Here is a 16613-nt window from a genome sequence, read left to right as displayed (position 1 = left end):
CCGCCTTCAGACAATGAAGACTGACTAGGTGGTGTGGATTTTGCTGTGTGTGTGTGTGTGTCTCGGTGTGTAATCCTCGCTGGGTGGAAGTCTATTGACTGAATCTTAAAAGGAGGAATCCAAATATGCTGCTTTCCGTTTGACATGTGTGAAAGGACACATTTAACAAGAGGCTCAGCTTTTGAAGCTTTATCACCTCGCATACCTATAATCTTTTAAATCCACTCGTCACATGCTGCCAGATTCACAAGGTTAGCTTTTCATCTCTGAACGCAGTTTCTTTTGTTTAAGGCGAGGCCAAACATCCTCTGTGCTCTCAAATGGGATGATTTATATTTCTTTGTACGTTTGTTTTAATGTAAACTGAATATTTGGACATTTCAAGACATCATGTTAGACTGTAGACGGCAATGGCTACTTTTCAAGAGTTTCAAAGTAAGAGATGAAAGATCAGGCAATAATGAGAATAAGCCACATTTAGATGTTGTCATTTTAAACTTTTCCTACGCTGTTTGACACAAAAATCCCATAGAATACTCAGCATTGCATGCATTGGAATGGCAATCATGGAAAAGTTGTGTCACTCGCTGCAATTGGGGATGTGCTGGTATCAAACATGATATCATGCTAATAGTTTTATTACCACAGTCATACTCATTCCTGTAATATTACTGCACTTGGCCTGGATTCGCAGCAGTGATCAGCTTGATGGAACTTTATGAGACAGTTTGAACCATTAAGATAAAACTTAGAAACACATGAATATGAGCAGGTTGGCTGTTTGACTGGGTGTTGCTGCAGCACAGTGTCTGTTGCTCACAGTAGTCTTTGGCACTGTTGTTTTCATCAGTATGTTCATATACTAAAATCAGTCAACCACCTCTTTACCTGCAACTAATAAAACAAACCATACTATTGTCATTTTCAATCTATTTTCAATTGTTTAGTCTCTGAAGTGTCAGAAGAAAGTGAAATCAGCATGGCTGCTGATAGAAAAACAAAACTCAAGCAAATGAAAAAAACATTTATACTTAAGGGGAACTTTTGCCGCTCTCTGTGTGGATGCCCAGTCAGTGTGAATAGTAAATGCTGTCAGTTGAAGCGATAAAGGACGGATGCATTGCTGTCTCAGGGTTTGCATCGGCGACAGTTCAGTTGACTACCTTTCCCACTGACACAGATTGGACATCCACATAAAAACTGCACAACATTTCAATACAGTACAACTGAGGGAAGTATTGAACAGTGCTGCCTTCAGTCCGCAGTGATCCAAAGAAAAAGGAGCGCGCTGGGTTACATGATCGCACATTAAATATGTTTGGGAGAAGCAAATCCTCACATTTTACAGGCTGAAAAACAGCAATTGCTCCCGATAGTTTATATTTATTGACTAATCAATTCGCCAAATGCTGTCAGCACTGCTTACTTGAGCTTATACATCATCTGTAGCAACAACACATCCACACACAGTTGTGCCTCCATTCAGGTTTTTTCTCTCGGTGTAATTCACCACTGCTATTTGAATGCTCTCATAATAACGAGCTTAATATTTGATCTTGTTTTTGATTCATGTATCATCGCTCAGTCGCCGTCACATTTGAGCTTTCGGCTTTGTTTTGTAATCTGCAATTTGAATAAGTGTTTCCTTTCACCTTGCTGGGTTACAAAAGGAATAACAATCGACAAATGTGGTGGAAATGTAGGAGCTCATAGACATACATATTTGTGTGTGTGTGTGTGTGTTCATGTGCGTGTGGCAACTATTTTGGTTTGCCAGCAAGGTTTCCAGATAAATACTGGTGGCAGCTGCTGCCATGGCAACACCATTGTGCTCCCTCCCTCCCTCCCTCCTCCCCTCTCTCCTCCCCCTCCCCGATCCGGCTCAGCTCAGCGCTACACACAGCCAGCGAGCGAGGACCAGAGAGGAGAGAGGTCGGCTCGCTTCGCTTCACTGAGGGGGGGAAAGAGACGAGACGAGTGGATAGAGAGAGAGGAGGCAGAAGAAAAGAGAGGAAGAATACACTGGAGTGAAAAGTGGAGTGGTAGTTTTTGGGAAGAGAATGAGTGAGGACAACCACTCCCACTACAGGCTGGACCCCAGCGATCGCCTCAATGGGCTGGGACAGAGAAGAAAGAGACCCAAGAAGGTAAAAGAATACATTGACAGCCACATGGGATAGAGTGTGAGGAGTGTGTGTGTGTGTGTGTGAGGGGGGCTTGATCTGGAGGAGGGGGGGGGGGGCTGCCTAATTACTCCCAGCAAGAGAGCAGGACCAGGAGGTGGAGCAGGTGGAGAATAGTGGAGTGTTTTGTTTTTAAGGCCAGTTGTTTGGTCAGCTTATAGTAAATCTTAATTCCTGCTAATGCTGACTTGATTTTCTTTCTCCATCTCCATCTCCATCTCCTTCTCCATCCAAGCCCAGTGGGAGCTCTCCTTTTCTGCTGATTCCATCTTTTTTTTTTTTCTTTTCCTTGATGGCTTACTCCTTCACTGCTCCCTCATGTCCATTCTGCCCCCCCCCCCCCCCCCCCCTCTCTCTTCTTCCGTCTCTCAGTGTGTTGTTGTTGTTGTGAACACCTCTGGGTAGTGAATAGTAGGAGGAGGCTCCTCTCCCATGCTGACAGGGTGGGTCCCTGCTCCACTCGCTCTTTGTGTGCCTGTTGTTGTGGATGGCGTTACGCGCAGATATCGGCCCTCAGGAGGGTTTTGTTATCCCGTGTGCCTCAGCATAGGAGGTCTTTTTAACACCCGTGACAGATTATTGATCGTCATTGTTTTGCGTCTGCAGCCAGCACACACCCATCATCGTTCTCTGTGCCAGCTTTTAATGAAGGCACAGAATTTAGCGTGCATAAAGACAATATGAGCGGTTTATTATTCACACAAGTTCAGAATACAAGAATGGAGATATTATTTCTGTTATTGTTTTTTTTTTTATTCTTACAGCCATTCTTATTATGACATTTAAATATATTAATTTGGTTATTATTGCAACCAACCAAAGAACAATGCTCATTCTTTTCTTTCTTTGCCAACAACTCCAGCAACCTAAGCAACAAAATATGTTTCCTCATTGCTCTCCAAAACAACTCATGAGCATTTTCTCATCCCATCTCCACCATCATATGTCAGCTTTGCTCTGTTTTAAAATGTATCTAAATTAGCATTGACATGGCCTCAGTCTATGTCTACCCCCCCCCCCCCCCCGTGCTGATTTTTCTCCCTCCATTTCTCTCTGCTCGTCTGACTCATATAAGTGACAGTCCAGTCCTCCCTCAGACCAGAAGGACACAGAATCCAACCTTAATGCATTTCGATGTACTCTGCGCGCCGTGGCTGGCAGGTGTTGAGGCTAACAGAAGGAGACCGTTTTGGCCAAATCCATCGCAGAGTCTTTTTTACTTTAAGCACAAGTAGCAAAGTAGGGATGTCTGACACCCTGTTATTTCATGGTTGCCATCAGATTCAATGCTGTCATGCTAATTTAGTTATGTCAGTCTTTGAACCACGCTGTCTTGCACTTCTCTGAACCTCACCCACACCGGCTGAGAATCCTGAAATGATGTGAATGAAGAGTTTGGCAACATTCCTCCTTCTGCCATTTCACCACCACGGACGGTGATTAGTTTTGATTATCACCAAGCATCCTTTCATGGACGAGCACAGGAGTAATAGCCACTTACCCCCCCCACCCCCCTAAAATAACTAAAAACAAAACAGTGCTATTAACATATAGCCACGCCTCCATTCATAGACCAGAATGCCTCCTGCCTTAGGGACATGTCTGCGCCTTTAATGGGCTGAGAAAGCTTGGAGAAGCACAGGAAGCAAACACATCGAAAACAAAACCTGAGGATATGTAAATGTTAACCAGCTGCTTGTGTAACCAACACGTCACTAACGCAGGGTAATATTAAGAAAAAATTCAAAATGATGCACACACAAACTCACCAGAAAACTTCTTTTCTTTCATTTCAAGAACTTACAAAAACCACGAAAGTCAACGTGAGCCGGCATTATGTCAAGTCAACAGAAAGAATCTGTTCGTACCTTCAGGAGAGCAAACGAGCAGCTGAATGCTCCAGAAAGAGCAAGCTGGTTTACACGTGTTTCCACATTTGGCCAAACACGTCGTGATACGACAGCTTTACCCGCCTTTGGACTGCATGACATTAGTCTGATTTAAATCCCAGCTTCCTCTACTGCGATTGGTCGGTCGCACAAAAATGTTATTAATCAATCTGAGCTGAAATAAAAATGAGAAACCAGACTGAGCAGTGACAAACACCCGCTACACGACAGAAATCCATCTCACTTTACCCGTGCTTTCACATTCTTATAATGCAGGACAAAGGTGTGAAGTGCAAGCTGCTAATGCTGATTCTAGGTAAAGCTTTTGGCAGCAGGGGGCATTCAGAATCATTCGATGAATTATTGATATGTTCCCTCCCCCATGGTGGCCTGTGGGAGCTGATCTTTGCGGTGTGCAGGCCAATTCACTCAAAGTGAGGTGCTCCCCTTATGTCTGCTGCTGCAGTCTCTCATAATTGGACACAAACACACATGAGCTGATGTTTTCAGCCGGTAGAAAGCCTCTGTTTAATACAGTGTGTTCTTGGCTCTTACATGAAAGCCCTAAGCTCTTTAATCTTCCACTGCCTCAATTAAAACTCTCCCCCTCACACTGATCCAAAGGGGGTTTAGTTTCTCTCAAGGTAAAGGAAGGCGAGTAGTGATGATGAAGATGCAGGTTTCGTTTTCTGATGAGCGCAGACGGTTTCAGGTTCATGGCTGTCTGTCCCAAAGGGCGAGGACAGTTTGGAAAAGATTCATGTTTCATCAGATGTGAGAGTTCAGGGATTTTCAACCCCGGTGTTTGTCTGTGATTCAGCAGTTTGTCATTTGGAAAAAGACTGCTGCATTCTGTCAAATAACAGCACATCATCAGGATTTGTTGCCCAGCCTGTCTCTTTTATTGGCTGTAAGCTGAGCAATAATCGGTTAGGAATGAAAAGTCTACAGCAAATTTGCTTCGTGCTTATGTTTACCTTTTATTTTTATTTATTATATATGATGCTGTATATGTCTTACATCTGAAATGATACTTAGACATTTTTATATTGAAGGGAAGCATTGGGCACTAAACCTTTGCCACTGGATATTAAAAACCATTAGCGTTTCATTGGCTACAGGCACCGGATGTCAAACAATGTTGGCAGTAGACAATAAAAAAAAGTTAATATTGATATAAATGTTGCCATGAGATGATAAAAAGAGTTGACACTGACACTGCTCTGTGCTGCAGACTCATTTGTGCCGTTACTAAATAATGCATTAATAATGCGATGCTGAAAGGATGCAGTTATAAGATTCTGAGTGATATCGTCCCAACTATCAGCATCTAAAGAATCTTGATATCCATGTATAATGGTGGCTAGAGCTGTTCATCCTGATTCCTTAAATATCACTGCAAAACACTTTGCCACTGCATCTAACCTTATCGTCTGTATTAATCTTGTGGAATAACTTGGATTATTGAAGGCACTAATCAGATGCATGATGCATAGCTGGTCAGTTAGTTCATTTCCTCTGCCATCTATGCAGGAGAACCATCCGCCCGACAGGATGGGCACCATATAGGTTTCCACACTGTTTCAAACAATCCAGGAGTATCGGTAGCATCACTTCTTGTGAGTCAATGGATTTTTCCTGGGAAAGACGTACTGGGTACCAAAACAGGAAGTCAATTTGATTTAATCAGAGAATTTAGAATCCATCATTCAAGTGGTAAAACAGTTGTTTTTATAAATGACACTACTGTGGATAACTAGGGGTGGATGGTAATGTCTGCCAGCCTGTCTTTCTAATGCATGTCAAAAGTATGATGTATTGACAACTGGAGGCCAAATGGTGCCATGACGTATTATGTAGAAATTAAAGGTCTGCAGGTAATAGTGGACACTAAATTGTAATGATTTTGGTTACCCTCTGACCTTTGTTATTTTTTGTTCTTCTACCTAAAATAGAAAAGGTATTTGTCCATTTCCCTAGATGAAGAGCCCTATTGATTTCCATGCATTCCAAGTATTACATTCAGATCAACTTTTAGACTTTAGACTTTTAGACACTGGACACTGGGCTTAGACTTTGCACTTTTAAAGATAGATGTTTATAAGTGAGGAGGTCTTGGTCAGTGGAGGCAGAGCGGAGACAGAGAAAGTCAATTCTAATATGAAGACTGCCATCGACCGGAATGACACAATTACTTTGTTACTTCTCTACTGTCTGGTCTGATTTGTCTGGAAATAGCTCAGTGGTTGAAGAGGAAGTATCCAGTGTGTCTAGCTGACCCAGTCACTGTTCACACTGTGACTCAGTTCAGCATCGGCCAAAAGACTCCACATTTAGCTCTCTTTGGCTCGTCTGATGTATTCTTAGACTTCATCCAAATCTTGAGCCGTAGCAGTTTTAACGATGAAGCAGTTAAATGGGGAACCAGGATTAGGTTTAGGTTACTGTCCGGGCTGAGATTAAGCTTGTGTGTGAGTGTGTTTGTGCTGATGTGCACAAGTAGCCATAAGACCCAGCTGTTTTGAACTGAATTAGGCTTTCACTTTCTTATTACTTCTTGTACTTTCACTTTTAAGTAAAATCTGAGTGTGTGTGTGTGTGTGTTGAAAGCTGATTTCGTAAATCATCAATGTGTGTGTGTGTGTGTGTGTGTGTTTGTGGATGCCTCTGAGTGTGTATCTATGCGTGCCAGCAAACATTCATGTATTCATGCTATCATGAATACCAACGAGTGTGTATACTAGCATTCTCTTCTAGTTTTCTTTTTAAAATGTATATATTTTTTTTTATGTATTCCAAGGCCTGCTTTGATAAGTGTATGTGAGTGAGTTGTGTGTGTGTGTGTGTGTGTGTGTGTGTGTGTGTGTGTGTGTTTGATCCTTCCACACTGCCTCTTTTTTTGGACAGCGACTACAACACAGATGGCCTGTGAGGATGGCACCCAGACATCACTATGGTGACCAACTGTCTTGCTGCCAAAAAGAAAACCTTGAGCTGAAAACATCTGAGGCAACATGTCAGGCTCTGACGGCATATTGTCAGATGTCCAATTCTGGTTTTTGTCAGGAAAGTGATAATTCAGTTCACTTTACTTAATATCTAATTACAAACTGTAATTTTTCAATCCCCGTCCTTGACTCTCCCCTTATATGAGGTCAGGGGTGCGGCTATTCCCTGGGCAGTCATGATTGTGTTGATGTCTTGCTGTGTGATCCAGGTTGTTTAGATGAAGATTCTCCTCTTACGCCAACGAAACCAGTACCATAGGTGGGAACTGAAGCGACAGAGATGAAGATAAAGCTGCTGAGTGAAAAGTTGGGGGCTAAAGAACAAAAAAAAAAAAAGGGTTCAGTCAGTGTGTAATCTCATTATGGCGCGATGGATGTGCGCTCGTATCAGGAAATAACTTCCGTGAGTCGTCTTCCACTCAGACTCATGCTGCCGTAACAGATGATGACTGAACAAACTGGAGGCGTTTTTTTAGACGGCTACCTCATTAAGTGCTTCACTAGCCCCGCTGTTTGTGAATGACACGACAAACTAGGTTACAAATCATGTGAGCTGCTTAGTTGAGACTAAAATCTTTTGCCATCTGTGCTGTATTTATCATATCAATGACAACATAAATCAAGTCAGTATTTATGTGGAGAGTTACCTAAAAGGGCAGTTTGGATTTTCTTGAAGTGTGGGCGTAGGAGTCCCTGTATTATATACATGCATACTGTATTATGTGCTGTCTGATGGCAAGGTAAAGCTGTGCAAATATTCTGTTCACATTGTGGGCCTGCAGGCTGCCATTGAGCGTAGGCAATACACTGACCACCTCATGCAACCCACTTCAAAAATACCCCAAACTATCCCTTTAAAATGAGCCAGAAGCACTTTCAGGATGTTCATTTTTTTGCCTGAAATCTGACATTTTCTTTCTTCTTTCTTCTTATGCAACTTTCCATGAATCTTTCCTGAAGATTCCAAAGCTCAATCAGATATCAAGATAATTAGAATGAAGCCCAACAGCCCGAAGGTTAAGCACATAAACCTTACAGATTGGATTCAGCCAAAATGACTGTTTCCCCGATGAACTGGCAAACCTGGTTCAGCGACTGTCAGTCCTGCATTAGCGCGATATTGATGTTAAATGACAGCTTTGAGAGCCAGCTCTTCGCTGAAGGGGGAATGTTCAGCCGTACGCTAAGCAGGCGTCGCCCATCTTACTTATGGACAGCCAGGGATTATTTATTGATGAGAGGATCTATCTGTTATTAATGCCCAGGGACTCTGGGATGGCATGTGGATCGATGGGGCTTCTCCGGTTCAGATGATGCACGGTGTTTGGCAAGTCAGAGAGTTTCGGCCTTGGAGGGAGGTCACAAAGCGGACGACCATTAGGCCACAGAGTGTGAGGTTGCACTACCTAGACAGCTCCCACAAGATAGTAGGGTGCAGCTCTGAAACACTGAGCTGAAGGACTGCACTGCCTTTTAAAACCCAACCCAAAAGGCTTTTCAAACAAAAATCTTCCAAGAATATAGAATCATGAATATATAGATATTATGATTCAAAGCCCTCTCACAAGGGACTACCACCAGCTGTAAGCATCGAGGCATGTTTTCATACATACAGCAAATGCACATTTCCCTTCACCATTGCTCATCATGCATTTCTGCCCTGGTACTTTCTTTGTTATTACTCCCATCACCAGCTACATATCCATGTCTCACGCCTCAACTCCTCTCCCCTTCTGTTTTCCTCATCTCCTCCGGCTCGTTTGAGATTCTATTCCCTCTGGCTTGTTTCCATGGCACCTGTGGCCCGTGCATCCCGTCAGATCCACACAGACGCGCTTTCTTGAATGTATCAAAAGAGAGGAAAATGCCAAAGACACCTTTATCTGCCAGTAGGATTGATTGAGTAGACAATGTAATGTCTTCGGTCTGTAGCTCCACACTACAAAGGGTGCACTTCTGGCGGTAGTAACACACTACTAATAAATGTCCCGGAGAGCTCTCACTTCACTTCGTTGGATCCTCGGCAACACACCCACCAAGTGCAAAGTCACAATTGGATGAAATCTCGACAGGCAGGCAGGCAGACGGTAACATGATATTTTGTTATGACTGAAAGCACCAAGTTGGACCGGATCCATCAGGGTCAGGCGGTGACAGTCTAGAGATAAGTTAGCTAGGCAACAGCATCAAGGTAGCTAGGCAAGCTTTTTTCAATCAACTACTGTTTCTTGGCTTCTGGGACGGACGGAAAAATGAGACTGAAATTTATGTTATGTCAGTTGTTCAATGTGTCCTTGATAGGGAACCTGCCAAGTATTGTTTGGAGAGGTTTGTGTGGCTGTTTTCTTTTTATACATTTATACCAGCAGGAACGTGGATCAGCCAGGATCATCAGTGTGACGGCTGGGCTGCACAACATGTTGCACATGTGCAACATGCACATTGGCTGTTGTGCCAGTGTCTGTGACCTATGGTTACCCATAACACCCTTGTATCTGAAGAGATGTTCATTTCTATCTTTTTAGACGATAAGTACGACTTTAAAAGTCAGCGTAGGTAGAAACAGTCCTTATTCACTGTATTATCTTGTAGGTTTCAGTCATTTAAAGGTCTGTTGCAGCTTTAGAATACTTAAAAAGATCAATATCAAGATCAGGATCAAACAAACAAACAGTTTTTATATCAGTTTTTTTTTTTATTGTCATGTAACATTACATTGCAGCCCATGAAGTAATCGGAGTTTACTGACTGACACAAGTCTGATATTTAATGAAAGGTTCCACCTTAGTGGTGGTAGTGGGAGGCAGATTGAGCAGACCCAGCAATCAGCCCCAGAAAACAAACGTCTACTGGAATGCGATATTGGTCCTCTGTGCTTTGTTCTCTTCTATCGCCCTTCACTGGGAGTGAAATATAATCCAGTGAGGTTGGAGACAATGATTAGCTGTGATCACTGTGCATTCAAGCACATAAAGTAGCACTGTAACACTAGACGCAGGTTTGTTTTCCTTGCCTTTCTTGTGTCACAGAATTTAGGCCATCTATAGCTTTCTTTCCAGCTGGGGGTTGAGCCAGCTGTACGTGGGTGTAGGCTGATGGTGAAGTGCATCAAGTATTATAGTATTCTTCTGCAAAAACCCTGAAAGTTCCGTAATCATGCTTTAAGTTAACTTTTGACTTTTTAAAGTTGAGGGAATGCATGAAATCGATGTTTATAGTAGCAGCTTTCTCTGGAAGTATGAATTGTGTGGGAGTCTAATTGCTCCTTTTTTGATTTTCTTCTGACTGTACGTATTGTTTATGGACAGAGTTGGTGCTGAATGTGTTTTTTAATGCAAAGAGTAAAATGATTTAGCTTCTTCTGCAGGCATGAGATGAATCTGGGGAGCTACTGACCTGAGGCCAACCTCTGTTATTGACTTGCGTTTTCACTTTATTTCAACCATCCATGAGCCTCAGGAGAAATGTTATGCAGAACTGAATAGAAAAAGAAAGGTCATTACCAAATCATCAGTCTTACAAAAGCTCCATTTTGTTTTCAGCTGGTTACGTCATGTTTTATTCTCCAGGCTTCATCACCTGAGGGGCCACATTGGGCCCTGTGACTAGTACTGTGTGGAGGTATACAGAGAGAGCCAAAGTAATTAGAAAGGAAAGCTTACCAGGCTTTGTGTGCGGGCGTTGGGCTGGACCTTAACCCAAAGGAATGATTTCAAACAGCACCGTATCAGAAGTGGCCTTGATCCAGCTTGATTAAAAACCATATTATATAACCGTCGCCTCTCAAAGTGAAGACATGCATGTGTGCATGTGCGTATTGGTGTTTATTAATCTCCCAGGCACTGCCTACATGTTATCCAAATACACACCTCATACCGTAGACCTTATTAGATTTACAGTATTAACTCATGTCCGTCAAATGAAATCTCAAGGACATGACTCCGTGGGACAGAATGTGAGTGTTTCAAATGCGCTCAGCCAACAAACTCATTCTAATACTCTTATTGGTGTGAAAGAACACAAGACATAAAGTAGATTAGAGGAGTCAAAGCAGTCAACACAAGATGACTGGAGAGCATAAAGAAGAAAATAAGTTCACAAAATCCGGTTCTGTTTTTTTCTCTTCATCACCCATTCTGTCCCTCACTCTAAATCTCCCCCCCCCCCCCCCGATCTCTTATTTACTGGACCAATTCCAACATTCCTTTAAAAGATTAATTTCCCGGTGTGATTTGATATGGGATGAGGGTTTTACAGTTAATACAGGGTTATGTCCTCCATTGATATGGAAGTCTATTGGAGAGTCTACAACAGGGATTTTCAGAGTTCATCAGGAGCGGGCTGATCAAGGCTGATCAAGGCATTAGTGATCAAAGGTAAAGATCAGTGTGACAAAGTGATGAAGTGGTGAGATTTTACAGCTGCACACTTATTTCAGCTGTGTTCAGTGAACAACTCAAGACAAGAATTGATGGCTCAACACAACTAATATTTCAGGTGGTTTCTCCAAATTCAATACGATATGTCACTTTTAATGACGACTGAAGTCTCTAAATGATTCAACCTCTTCTTGACAAGCATCTTTAGTACTTAGTAGAGCACCCTTTTGCTTTTATGACCTGCTGCTTGTCTTGTGCTTTTGGTTCAGTAGTGGTGAACGTCTTGTAGTTCGGACATGGACATCAGTGTCTGCTGCCACCAAGTCTTCCTGCAGATCGTTTGCAGTCACTCGAGGGTTTTTGCCCAAATGTCTCAGAAATGTGGCGGCAGCTGTTGATAACTTCGTCTTTCTGCCACGTCCAGGTAGCCCAGCCAGTGTTCTTTTAGCTTTAAACTTGTGAACTATGCTTCCAACAGCATCTCTAGGAACATTCAGCGCCTTTGCTGTCTTTTTGTATCCTTTTCCTTGTTTGTGCAAGGCAGTGATCTCCTCTCTTAACTTTTGGAATTTTACAATTCTCTTGACTTCCCTTTATGTCTAACATCCAACCAAATGTCACTGTGAACCCCTAGCCAGTCCTGGTATTTGATGTGTTCTATCTCAAGCACACCTGATGCAGCTAATGAGGCCCGTGATTAGTTGCATCAGGTGTGCTTGATGTGCAAATGAGTGGTCTTATGAGCAATTCTATTCAGGGGGTTGAATAATTTTGAGACTGCAGAAGTCATTAAAAGTGTGTGTGAATGTGTGTGTGTGTGGGGGGGGGGGGGTCACATTAGAAAATCAAAATGCAAGTGATTAAGAAGCTTCACTGGAACCACATATTAGCTGAATATGGGTGTGTTAGACTTGACTGGTGGTTCTTGAAGTGATTTTGGTGTGGCATAGCTGCTGAAGCATTAGAAAGAAGAAGGTAGGGATATGCTTGGGTGGGGATTGGAGGGTGGGGGGAAGGCTTTCAACTCAGTGGAGTGTGAAGAAACAGGGGGAGGAAAGAGAAGGAAGAGGAGGACAATACACTTGATGTTGGTATTTGACACAGTACAGCAGTCCCCTGAGGAGTTTGGATGTGCCTGGATGGTAGATGAGGTAAAAAATAACAAAAAGCTGAGCATTGTGAGCATTTATCACGACATGAACCTAAACGTGGAATGATGTCACACTAAGTGGCTTAGCGCTCTTTACAGCAGGTAACACATTTATTCACATTGGGCTTTTTTCACCAAAGATGAAAGGTGGCTTTGAATAATCCACAGTCCAACCTATTACACATGCTATGTGTGCTGCAGGGCTATAAAGCTTGACCACTAGACCCTCGTGACAGTTCCCTCCTAGCACCATGTATTGAACCTTGCCCTGTTGGGTTTAGACTGTTAACATTTGAAACGATACCAGTATCAGTACCTGGAATTTGGTACCTTTGTCCAGCTGTACCTTTATTTGGTGCTTTACTGTTTTGCTCAGTTGTAAAGATGTCAAATAAGTAAATAAATTGAGAATATTGAGAATATTCATTGAGAATACTATTTAGTTATTATTTATATTGTATTCTATTATTTATTTATTATTATAGAATTTATTTACTGGACTTGAACAAGCTGCAGGGGTGACTTAGTCTCTCTCTAGTACTGACATTGGTACCCTTAAAAGTACTGAGGTTGTTATCAAACAGCAGTAAGTAGACAGCAGAACACTTGACTTGAGATAAGCTTGAGTCCCTGAGTTTGTTTACTTAAGGCATGAAAGCAAAATTATTAAAATATCAACTTTAAAACTTAAGTCTTAAAATAATAAAAATGTTATAACATAGCAACAATTCTGATCTATCTATCTATCTATCTATCTATCTATCTATCTATCTATCTATCTATCTATCTATCTATCTATCTATCTATCTATCTATCTATCTATCTATCTATCTATCTATCTATCTATCTATCTATCTATCTATCTATCTATCTATCTATCTATCTATCTGGACACGCTTTGATAGGGTTCATGGATTATGTTGCTGCCATTGCAGCCCATTTCATGGCTGTTTGCTCAGGCAATCTGTTCGGCAGTTCCAAAATGTTTTGTGCACACAGTACTAGTCATTCCAAACTATAAACCTGCAGAAACAGAGCCCAGATTTAAAACGGATTAGAGTTATAGTAGAAACCAAAGTGAGTGTCTTAGTTTGCCTTTAGTTTGATCTTGATGGTATAGTGACCGTCACTGCTGCTGTTCAGCAGTTTTGCACAGTGTCAAGTAATACTTCTGCCACATAATCCTAAAAGCCCTCCCATCATTCCCCCCCCCGCTCTGTAAATACACCAGATCACCTTTAGCTGAAAAGGAAGCAAAGCGCAGGATCCTTTTTTTTACTAAATTCTCAATCCAGTGGGCTTAAAAGTGGTGACATTAATACTGCCTGTCAGAGTCAATTTAGCCAATCAAAATAATTTCCCAGAATGCCTCAGTCTATACATATGGCAGGCTGGTAACCTACCATCTGTCCTCTGTTTACAGGGAGGGGAGGAGGCACGAATCTCTTTCTCAAATAACTTCAGTGAGGGTTGCTGCAGACAGTGCTCCCTCCCTCCCTCCCTCCCTCCCTCCCTCACTAAAAGGTTAATAAATTATCTCTAGGAGGGTCTGAGGGTATAGAGACAATAGTCATTCCATCTACTGTATGTCCCTGCACATACATACCAAAGAAACAACATGTTTACAATGGTAATTCCAGTGTAACTAGATTTTCGGCTCCAGGCCTGAAGTAATACAAATGGGACTGTCAGAGAACAGTAACTAAGAGGTTATCTCCTTATAGCTACATGATGTCACTGCTCATGCCAAATCAGCCTGTGTGGATACTACTGTTTGATCTCAGCCTCACTGCAGACAGCAGGTATAAAGACACCCCCCCACCCCCACCCCCACATTAAAAGACTTTCATTTTGTGGCTCTGACCTCTGTTGCAGTTTGCTTCCCTCCGATTTCCTGATTGAGGATTGACCTTTCTTTGGAGGCTGAGAGGCTCACTGGGGATTTGTTGAGATTTGCTGGAATGTGAGATCTCTTTTTTTTTTTTTTGTCATTCTTTTTTAGTGGACCAGAGGGGTGAAACGGTTGGAGGTCCTTAAAGGTCCATTCTGTTTAGTTCTGTTTGTGTTCCAAGTTGTGTGGCTTTTAATTTTCTGCTGTTATTTGCTTCTGTTTTGAACGGAATCAGAAACCTCAGGCCTCACCTCTTCTGCTGCAGTTGCTTTTTAGTGGTGAGTGTTGGCAGGTGTGTACTTGTGTTGCCAACCAAAGCCTAGGCCGCCACAGTTGAAGACCTTGTCTGGTTGGCCAAAGGCTGCGATCTCAGGTGTATGGATAAACAACCGTGGTAGGCATGGAGTGGGTGTATGTGTTTATTTCATATCTCCCTAATTGTCCCTTGAGTTTGGAAAAAAAATTGAAGGTACAGCATACTTCTGCCTCGCCATGACCATTGACTGCATCAGGACATCTGGGGAATCGGGACCGGACATTGTCCTCAGTTGCCCTCTCACACACAACAGAGGATTGTCCTTGTCAGATTCATTCCCACCTACTGGAAATACTCCGGCGGCTGTAGTCAAGATTTGGCGACTGGATAGATCGTGCAGGAGGCAGGACATTACACAAGACGTACGCTGCAGAAATCAATAAAAAGGGATAAAAGGTTTGGTTTGATTCTTTAAACCTCGGCCCATCTCTAATATTCATTGTGTCTCGCCCCTCACTATTACAGCATTTCGCCTCTGAGTGTGGCCATCTGGAACAGCTATAAAAACAGCAGACGTGTTTGTACTTTGTTTAAACCATGCTGGACCCCACCTACCCTGCCCTCTATAAAATACCTTTATGTGCTACTGGTTTGCCTTGTCAAATATGGTTAGCAGAGAACATAGTAGTTAGATTTCTTAGCTAAAGTGTTCCTATAATGTGAAGAAGCCATTCTGTATGAACGAGGTAGGGTTGGATGATGGGACATGCAATGCTTGTGTTGTTTGGTTTGGGCTATGGAACCAATTGGTTAAGGTTAGAGAAAGATTGTGGTTTTGGTTAAATGAATATTAATAATATGAAAATTCAGGAGACAACAACTTTTATATTATTTATCTTTGCCTGTGCACCTCAGCTACACAATTGTGATGTAAACCGCCTCTCTTGTAACCTAACATTGAGCTTTAAGTTGCTGGATTTTTTTTTTTTTATTACCAAAGAATAATGGCAAAAATATAAGATAGCAGCCTCTCATTTTTAGCCATCAGCCATTTTGCATTGGCAGTGAAAATTGTGCACGTGTTCAGCATGAGAATATTCCAACTGTATTGTTAAAGAAAATTAAACCCTGGCAAAACATGAATGATCATAGCTGCTTAATATACACTATGTAGGCATGATGTCATCGGATTTTCTTTGGTGTAGTCTGTTCTTCCTTTAATCTTTTGGTTAGTCTTTGTCTCCATCTTACTATTTCAACTCCCTTTCTATATTTGCCCCTTTTTTCTTCCCTCCATCCACGCAGTCCATCTGTGTGTTTGGAGGCATGAAGCCATGAAGCCTTAATGACGGTCTAGCCCACAGTGGTTGGGCTAATCCAGTTAGCTCAGCTCTGTAACAGGGCCCATTCACTGTGGCTAGCCACCAACATCACCTTTTGTTTTTCCTAATCCTATTGGCACAGCCACTTGCTACACACACACGGGCGTCTATACAGATGCACCTTAATATTATTCTTGCCCTTGACACACAGAAAGAGTCACAGGGAGAGAGACAGGACATCCTGCTAAATCTGCTGCTTTAGAGTAAAACCTGGATTTCACCCCTGTGGATTAAAAATGCTTGAGTGACACCCCTTGCTGTGTAACACAATAAACCAGTGTGACAGGCGGAGAGTTACCCAAAACCAAGGTTTTGTTTGATTTTCTTATCATTTTAAAACACAACCTGTCAGTCAGCCCTCAGTGGATGTCATTGGTGTCCTCGGCATCTTTCCTATGACAGATTTACTGTTGTCTTGTTTATGGTCACACTGCTGTTGAGACAAGGTTTCCATATTGTCAAAACTGGTGGACTT

At 42.3% G+C, this 16613-nt stretch overlaps 1 protein-coding gene across 1 annotated transcript in view; it reads left to right on the top strand.

The window, feature by feature from the left end:
• The first annotated feature begins 1991 nt into the window (after positions 1 to 1991).
• Positions 1992 to 16613, top strand: part of ank2b (ankyrin 2b, neuronal) — a 119520-nt gene continuing 104898 nt past the window's right edge. The window contains 1 exon segment of the mRNA XM_070854674.1: positions 1992 to 2147. Within this exon segment, the coding sequence (XP_070710775.1) occupies positions 2061 to 2147 (87 nt within the window). The 5' untranslated portion in view covers positions 1992 to 2060.

This window comes from Pempheris klunzingeri, chromosome 23 (genome assembly GCF_042242105.1).
Source record: "Pempheris klunzingeri isolate RE-2024b chromosome 23, fPemKlu1.hap1, whole genome shotgun sequence".
NCBI lineage: Eukaryota > Metazoa > Chordata > Actinopteri > Acropomatiformes > Pempheridae > Pempheris > Pempheris klunzingeri.
The sequence above is the reverse complement of the archived record's forward strand: the minus strand, read 5'-3'. Positions and strand labels throughout refer to the sequence as shown.